The sequence below is a fragment of the Maniola jurtina genome, chromosome 18 (assembly GCF_905333055.1).
Source record: "Maniola jurtina chromosome 18, ilManJurt1.1, whole genome shotgun sequence".
In the NCBI taxonomy this organism is placed as follows: Eukaryota; Metazoa; Arthropoda; class Insecta; order Lepidoptera; family Nymphalidae; genus Maniola; species Maniola jurtina.
In genome coordinates, this window is record NC_060046.1 from 11,873,998 (window position 1) to 11,883,380 (window position 9,383).

Here is a 9,383-nt window from a genome sequence, read left to right on the forward strand (position 1 = left end):
AAAAAGATAAGAATCCAGCACCGTTCCAAAAATAAAATTTTGTCAATGGTTTGATATAATCTGTGATTTGCATTTGACGTCTTCTTTGGTCTTCTTTTGTCTATGGTGTTAAACAAAAAGCGTTCGGCGAAAAACCTTAATTTTTTCAATATTTTTGTCGATTTTTTTAAACTTAAGTCTTATTTATTGATAAAATATTAATTATTGTAAAGCGGCGCAAACGATGGCACCAGACTTTGGACATGGCTTTGGTCTTTTCCTTACCACTATATTCACTAGTTATTATTTTTGAACATTGTTTTTTCCTTACAATTTTGTATTAAAATGTAATTTGTTAATATTTTAGGGCCTCTTGTATTGTATAAGTATTCAGTAGGAAATTTTATCGTTTGTAATCTTCGTATTTAAGATGAGTATTCAAGTGTGCAAGGACATTTCAGACGCTGTGGCTTTGTATTTGCCACAGCGGTTGTATCTCAAATCGTTTGCAAAGCTAAACATTTCTGTCCAGCTCCCTCCACACAAGGTTCACGGCAAGGCGATATCCAACTGGGAATTAATGGAAAAGTTACGGAAAATGATCCAACCTGACAGCTTTTCAATATTGAAAGTGTCCAAACATAGTTCGGAAGTGATTAGATTCGACGCAGAACTGGAAAACAGGATAAAATTAGAACGTGTGTTAGCGCGTTTAGAAGACAGGATAATACAGTTAAATGATTATCCAGATCCATTGAAAGTTAAAGTATCGGAATGCAAGTCAGATTTTCCTAGTCGTCATTCATGGGACTCATTCTTCAGAGATGCTACAGATATGGATGAAATGAAGCCCGGTGAGCGACCTGATACTATACATATAAGAAACTTGCCTATACGCTGGTTTGTTCATGAACGGGATCGGGACGAAGATGCCCCCCCATCGGAAAGTTTATTCAAAAAAGTGTTTGAAAAATATGGTCCAATAAGACAAGTTGATGTACCAGCTGCTGATCCATTTCGTATGCAAATGAAAGCTGCTATGAGAGGCATTACCACTCCTCCACAAGATTCCACCCTATACTTTGAAGGTTACATTCAATTTAATGAGTATGCAGGGTTTGTACGATGCATGGATGCATTAAGAGGTCGCAAGTTATTAAAACGGAGTGATGATTTAGCCGAATGGTGTACAATCTATGTGGATTTTGATAAAACTAAGCATATGACGGATGCCTCGGTGAAGAGAAGATCTATTGTAAGGGAGAGGCTCACGTCTAGACAAAGAGCTAAGGAAGAGGAAGAGAGACAGGAGAAAGAGAAAATTGCTAAGCGGGAAGCTAAAGAGCGGTATGTACTGATAGTGTTAAAAATATTGATTAACCAAATAACACATTACACCCATTAGTAGAACATCAACTAAAAAAACTTATCCCTTTTTTATACAACTGTGCTTTTCTGAATTATCTTAATTGACATAGGCAATGATCATAAGGTTTTATCCATTTTATTCCAGCATTCCACTTTTTGGAAAGTGTACATAATTCCAAAACTATAATAATCTTTGGAAAACTGTTCCATAGACAGCTGTACTCACAGACTCATTAGGTCTTTCCCTTATTACATTGTACAGTCAAAGGCTGTAAGTCGTGTCGTGTAGCAGCTTAATGATCATATTTGCGTGGCATGGTTAGGGTTGTGTGGCATGTTTATAAAAAAAGGTCATGAGTGCGATAGGTTTTTGATGCGTGGAATTTCTACTCGAATTCTGAGGCCGACCGTACATTGCCTTGAATAATGGGTCAAATCAACACATTTTTAGTGACATCACACATTCACAGTGTTTAACTAGAATCTACTTATTTATCCCAATACAGTCCTCAAGTATTTACTAGACTCGAAACATGATAAATTGAGAAAATGAGCTCCATTGCATTACAGACAAAAAGAAACAGTAACACGTATGATTTTTCACTCTTTAAGCCAAAAAATGGAGCATCGCGAACAGGAGAAGTTGGCAAAGATGCGCGAAAGAGAAGAAAAGAGAAAGAAGAAGCAACTTGCTAAGCTGATGGAGAGAGATGATGTGGACCTGAACAAGAAGGTGGCAGAAGAGCAGAGAAAACTGCTGAAAACTCAAAAGAAGCTTCAGGCTATAAGACTAATTGAGGAGCTCTTTAGGAGAATAGAGGTGAGTTGTTTCTTGTAGAGTAATAGAGAAAGATGGAGAGAGATTATGTGGATATGTTTTTTATTGTGTTATAGGTTTACATTTGACGACAATCATGCTTAAAGCAATGATGAGGTCTAGTTTGGCGCGCGTTTTCCTAGAAGATGCCTATTCACTCTTGCTTTGAAGCTATTTAGGTATAGGTTAGGTAGGAAGGTATTATATGTGGCAGGAAACACGGATGCCAGGGCATTACACATCAGATGTGTGATGTAGATTCTTACAGTCTCGATAGCTCAACGGTTGAGGATTGTCTGAATTCCGAAAGGTCAGTGGTTCAAACCCCACCTGTTGCACTATTGTCGTACCCACTCCTGGCAAAAGCTTTACGCTTAATTGGAGGGGTAAGGGGAGTATTAGTCCTGAAACTTTGAGCAAAAATCTGATATGAACCACTAAGATGTGGAAATAGTAGATCTAAACAAGAAGGTGGCAAAAGAACAGAGAAGAAGAAGCTTATAGTCTACCAAGCTGGCCAAGTGCAAATGGGCAGGCTTTATACAGCTTTGAGTACATTTTGGAAAAATCTTACGCATGTAGGCCTCACAATGTTTTCTCTCATTGTTAAAGCAAATTATATTTAATTGTGTAAATACACACAATTAACAATATAATGATGTTCTAAATTAAATGTATTTATTTTGTATAGGATATCTTGTGCCACTTATATCAGGGCTCTGCCACCAGTTCAGAAAGCATTTTCCTTTTGGCTTTATTTTCATGATATTTTAGCTGTGACTTCAGGTTATTCTGAGCATGTAAATCCACCTTTTAAAAGCTTGCAGGCGGTTAGTTGATTTTTGAGAACCCAAGTTTCCAAGTTTCCAAAATTTTGTATGATACTTTCAGTTGCGCCCAGAGCTGCAACGCAACGGCTCTAAGCCGGAGCGCTACTACAAGGTGGGTGACCGTATGGCGCGACAACGCATAGTGGAAAAGTACAAAAGACAGCAAGAAAAGGCAGTTGACGAACAACGGGAGAGGCTCAGACATGCACTGGACGGTTAGTGTGCATCTTAATAAATGAAGCTTTATTAAGATTTTGTACCTTAAAAGGAAAAAGGAACCCTTAGAAATTATTAGATAGATTACAAAAGTTCAACATTTCACATCATAGGTGCATACAAATATTGTGGTAGTTAATTATACCTACAAATTATTGTAATAATAAACTTGTTGGTTGGGATAGTGATGGACGACGGCGTTGTAGTAGACGTCTTTATTTGGTGCAGGCTTATGATCGACACTTTTTACGAACTAATAGTTAATCAAATCTTATAAGCTATTGTCTTAAAGATATTTCTTAATCTAACCTACATAATTTTGTATCACCTTTTGTTCTAATTGAACGCGTAAGGAATCTACATATCACATAGCCTTCGTCTGTCCCAGAGATGCAAACTATCTCTATCGTTCAAAATACAGGGCCGTAAAAAGTATGCAGACACGCTGTCTAATTTATAATATTGGTATGAATTATACAGCGTATATATATATAATTATCTATATCTATACTAATCAATAAAATTGGAGTGTCTGTCTGTAATTTCGACATAACTACCGCATATTAAGGTCATATGGTTATTTGAACGATACTATAACTGAATCACACGTTTTTAAAATTTTTGTCTGTCTGTCTGTTTGAAAAGGCTAATCTTGGGAATGGCTGAACCGATTTTGACGGGATTTTCACAGACAAGTAGAGAATTGACCAGGGAGTAACATAGGTTACTTTTTTAACCGACTTTCAAAAAGGGAGTTGTGTTTTTCTACCTATGTACACCGAAATCTCCGAGATTTCTGAACCGATTTGCGTCATTTCTTTTTTAATCGATAGAGGAACTTTGCGACATTGTTTCATAAAAAATTTGGAGTCCAACTCCTCAATCCTGATGCTGCAGGGGATCTGACCAATCCACGCGGGCGAAGCTGCGGGCATCAGCTAGTACTAAGTACAATTGTCACATTGGTTGCAGGTCGTATCGTGATCCGTTCCGCGCTGGAGACCAAGAAGCCGCTGCGAGATTCGTCCATCAGCTCGGTGTCGGAGGACGAGCGCGAACTGAAGCGCGTCAAGACTGAGAGGCTCTCCACGCCAGAGCGAGAGGGATACAACAAGAACCCAGGTATGCAAAGTGTAATTAGAACGCTAACTATAATGAAGACAGGTGCTTACTGATGATCACTGTTATTAGGACACCACAAAAAAAAAACCTCAAGAAAAAATTAAAAATCCTGTATTTTTTTAAAGCAAAGAAAACATCTTAGAGCCTCAATAGCTCAACCGGTAAAGGAGTGGACTGAAAACCGAAAGGTCGACGGTTCAAACCCCGCCCGTTGCACTATTGTCGTACCTACTCCTAGCACAAGCCTGACGCTTAGTTGGAGAGGAAAGGGGAATATTAGTCATTTAACATGGCTAATATTCTTTTAAAAAAAAAAAAAAACTGACATTCAAAAATAAGATTTCTGCGCAGGTACATCGGCGTACCTTCTAAAAGTGGTACTGTAATAAGAAGTTGTCACTTCAAAGCCACATTGTTTTTAACCGACTTCAAAAAAGGAGGAGGTTCTCAATTCGTCGGAATCTTTTTTTTATTATTATTTTTTTATGTATGTTCCCCGATTACTCATAGACGCCTGGACCGATTTGGTTGTTTTTTTTTTTTTGTTTCTCCTATGTGCCTCCCTCAAGCTACTCGACATTGGCGAAGTGCATTGTGCTGGGTTGGCACTACAATAAGCCACCAATTAAGTGAAGAAGAAGAAGAAGAAAGGGTATATTTTGCAGGTGATCCCATATAAATTTGGTGAAGATCTGATAAATATCTTCAGAGATGGAGTACAGAACTCAATGGATAAGAGTAAATTGCTCGCAATCAGTGTAATAGCATTAGTAAATAGTAGGTTTTTAACCAGGTGCAGCATATTTTAGTACAGTGGGGCCAATAAAAATTGTGAAATAAAAATTTAAAAAAAGTTCTCGCCCAACTTCATATATACATTACATGACAGGTGTAGAAACATAATTTTTTACTTTTTGGTATTTGTGGTTTTTGAAGTAGTTTTTATTTTGTTTTACATACATTTTTTTTACATTTTTTTTTTATTGCTTTTTTATTGCTAGTGACAAACATGTGTTATAAGTACATAAATCTATGAAAATAAAAATAAATAAAAACTAACATTATTATTATTATTAATTCAAAATGGCCGAGCATTGATGGCAATGCTCAGCGCCGGTTTTCAGTTTGCTCCAAAAAAAAATATTGATTAATAAAATAAAAACGCACCGCGCCCGTTGCGTTCCCGGCTTATTGATCAATATTAAAATGAATACAGTACAACCCAAAAAAGAACCTAAATAATCGTACAGTAGTTAAGAAAAATGAAAAGGAGAAAAAAGCACACACATACACATAACAAGCAAAAAAATAAACAAAAACTAAACAAGATGTCCTTCCCAGCTAGGCCTAATTTAATTTTTAGAAAATTTTCATGTAAAATGTCTTGTTTTGTCGGCAGCAATGTACGGGTACCCCAACCCCTACGGCTTCGGGTTCCCCTACGCGGCCGTGCCGCCGCCGCACGGATACCCCTTCCCGCAAAGTATGAGTATCGTTTCGCATACTATTAGTTTTTTAATATATTTAAAAGGAAGAAGGTGACTGACCGATCTATCAACGCACCTAAAACCGACGGACCTAAAAACAATCAAATGGATCTTGGACTGTAGTAATAACATGTGATGTTTTGTATAGCGGTAGTTTATGGGGCTAGAGTTCATTATTAAAGAAAATAATTGTAAAAAAAAATAGATTTTTCGTTAACATTTAATTGTTAACGTCACGCTATATTATAAAAAATATTTTCGCACAGAAATTTATCTATTTTTATGTTAGAAAAAATGAAAAATATTTGTCATTTACGCCTTGTGACGTCATTAATCGCCTTCCGTACAGCGTGGCGTTAGTAACTATGTTAAAAATAAATAAAAATCATGATTTTATTTAATTATTCTCTTTATTAATGATTATTAATGATACTTGATATAAATATATGATATAAAATGATAATTATAAATTATATATAATGATAATTATAAATTAATTAATCACATCATTTTATTACTACAGTCCAAGACCCTATTGAACAATCGACTGTCGGATTTTATTTTTATTAGATTGTTTTTAGTGAAGAATTGTTTGATTCATTCAATCGTTATTTTTGCAACAATCACTTATCCCTACTTCAAACGTTTTTTTTAACTGCTTTTACGGCTCTGAGGTCTAGCCCTTTTTAGCTCAGGCTTAGTTTAACTTCAAATGTACAGACTGTAGCACGTAAATAAATAAAAAAAGCCAAAAAGAACTCTGACATGCAGTCCGACAAGGCTCTTTTGGCGCGTGGTCAAATTCGAAACTAAAGCCGCCATCTTGAGAAGCGCACTAATTGTTGATAGTTCGCTGTGTCGGCATAAAGCTACAACAGCGCCCTCACTCAAGTGTCAAAAGAGCCTTGTCGGACTGTAAATCAGAGGATGTCTTGTAAATATTAAAAAAATGTACAGACTGCCCACCACAGACTATAACCCAGTGCCCACTGTCTGGTGTTACAGCGTCGATGTACTACCCGATGCGCGGCGCGTACTACCCTCCCCCGGACACGTACTCGCGGCGCCCGTTCCGCGGCCGCGGGCGCGGGAGGGGGAGGGGCAGGCTGCCGTACTTCGAGGGACCCGACGCCACTCACCAGTACTACCAGTAAGTACTGGCTTCACCAATCTTCGGCCCTTAACATTAGAAGAAACTATAGTAGATGGCTATGTGAACATAGTATTGTTTCTTCTGTTTTCTGTATGTGGTTGTGTGTGCAATATAGTTTTCCAAACAAATGAATAAATAGCTGCGTTTTGATGAGCTTTCAGCCCTGACCTCTATTAATTACAAGTAGGTACGCTGGACCTGCGATAGCCGACCTGTTTTTCGAAGCAACTTGATTTTCGTAATTTTGGAGCTAAATGAATATTCATTTACGAGAAAAGGCGAAAATTGCACCATATGATGTAATTTTCGAATTTCTCGGTGGGTGTTTTCGGTTTTGTAGTTTAGGTACTCGTATTATAATAAAATTAATAAATTATTAACAGGTACTTCAAGAAATTATCAGAAGCGGAGCATCGCAACGAGCATGACAACCGTTCGCGTTCCCGCTCGCGCTCGCGGCGCCGCTCGTATTCGCGCTCTCGCTCGCGTTCGCGACGCCGCTCCTACTCGCGGTCTCGCTCGCGCTCCCGCAGCAGGAGCAGGAGGTCCCGCTCCAGGAGCCGAAGATCCAGATCCAGGAGTAGGAGGTCCAGGTAAGAAGGTGTAGCATCATCTTCTAATTTCACCTACAGGCATTGTCGGTCGTACTCGCGCGCCCGGGCCATTCTATTCAACCTATTCGTTCTCTACCTACAGTTCATGAGGTACAGTCCGCTGACAGACAGACGGACGACGGACAGCAGAAGTTTAGTAATAAGGTCCCGTTGGCACTCTTCGGATACGAAACCAAATGTACCTTTTGATTGCAGATCTCACAGTCACAACTCAAGGTCACGCCGGAGATCCAGATCAAGAAGCAAGCGACCCAAGACGAAATCCCGTTCCAAGTCCAAATCCAAGCACCGCAGCCCCAGCCCCAAGCCCGCGGAGAAACGCGCCAGTGTGGACAGCACCAAATTTGTGTCGCCGGGAACCATGCGGCGACAGCGGTCCAAGAGCTGGTCGCTGCCTAAAGAAGGGGAGACTAGGAAGTCCTGGTCTAAAACTCCTGAGAAAAAGAACGAATAAACTTTTATTTTATTTATTTATTGTTAGTCATTTTATTTTAGGCTATTTACGGAATCGTAAGGGCCGGCGCACATATGGCGGAGCGCAGCGCAGAGCATGCCCGTGAAGTTTTCTAATCGCGTGAATTCATACCAGATAATGCGCGAGCACGCGCGGGCCTGCGCGCGGATGCGCAAGTATCCACACGGATGCACAAATGATTTTAGATATTATTTCAATGAGGATAATGTCGATAATATTTTGACTGGGAAAAATGCTCTGCGCTGTGCTTCGCCATATATGCGCCGGCCCTAAAACTCCTGAGAAAAAGAACGAATAAACTTTTATTTTATTTATCGTTGTCGTTTAATTTTGTTACAAACTTTAAAATATAGTTCCCTAATAACCACTCGGAGTGCTGTATAATTGAGGTTATTTAAGAGAAACGTTAGGTTTCGGTAACCTTCAGACCATATTTGTGTCGCCGGACCTCTGCGGCGACAGCGGTCCAAGAGCTGGTCCCTGCCTAAAGAGGGGGAGACTAGGAAGTCCTGGTCTAAAACTCCTGAGAAAAAGAACGGATAAACTTCTATTTTATTTATTTGTTGTTGTTTCATTTTATTTTAAGCTATTTACGGAATTGTTAGGTTCCGTTAACGTCCAAACAATATTTTTTGCAAAGAGTGTGTACCTACCTACTACCTAATCACTTCTTATTCCTTGCACTAAAACGTCTAACAATAGAGACACGTGCCAGTGTGGACAGCATGACAACGCGAGTAGTATTTACAAACATTTTACAAATCACTTGAATCCATAGATAAGATACTTAGGAATCAGGCATCCAGTCTAAAGAACTGGTCCTTGCCTAAAGAGGGCACAGGATCTCCCACTAAGGGCCGGCACATATGGCGGAGCGCAGCGCAGAGCATGCTCGCGAAGTTTTCTAATCGCGTGACACATTACGCCGAATTTCTACCAGAGAATGCGCGAGCACGCGCGGGACTGCGCGAGTTTCCGCACGGATGCACAACTGAATTTCCATATTATTTCAATGAAAACAAGGTCGATATTTTGATGTGAAAAATGCTCTGCGCTGCGCTCAGCCATATGTGCCTCGGCCCTAATAAGACCACAGCGTTTACCGCTGCGCCAGGGAGGAAGGAAGGGCATGTTTAACAGGGCTCTCTCCGTCACTCGTTTCCACTCGTTTCATACAATCGTAGTTCCAATTTCATTTGAATATTAAGCAACCAAAGTTCATGAAATTTTGCAGACATAATCTAGAAACTAATATCTGTGTCTGTGGTGTTTTAGATTTTTCTAAAAATATGTAGTTTTAAAATTACAGGGGTTCAAAGATT

The 9,383-nt window shown here is 39.2% G+C and overlaps 1 protein-coding gene across 5 annotated transcripts; it reads left to right on the forward strand.

Moving 5' to 3' along the window:
• Positions 1–84: 84 nt before the first annotated feature.
• On the forward strand, positions 85–8,056 carry LOC123874545 (A-kinase anchor protein 17A). 5 transcript variants are annotated; one of them, XM_045919966.1, is made up of 9 exons: positions 85–251; positions 512–1,326; positions 1,918–2,167; positions 3,056–3,209; positions 4,183–4,332; positions 5,732–5,815; positions 6,825–6,969; positions 7,356–7,565; positions 7,782–8,056. In XM_045919966.1, the coding sequence occupies exons 1-9, from the start codon at positions 243–245 to the stop codon at positions 8,038–8,040; spliced, it is 2,076 nt and encodes a 691-aa protein (XP_045775922.1). In that variant the 5' UTR covers positions 85–242; the 3' UTR covers positions 8,041–8,056. The 5 variants fall into 5 exon arrangements, with proteins under 5 accessions (XP_045775922.1, XP_045775920.1, XP_045775925.1 ...); XM_045919968.1 differs by having other exon boundaries at positions 86–239; XM_045919964.1 differs by having other exon boundaries at positions 85–1,326.
• The last annotated feature ends 1,327 nt before the right edge of the window (positions 8,057–9,383 follow it).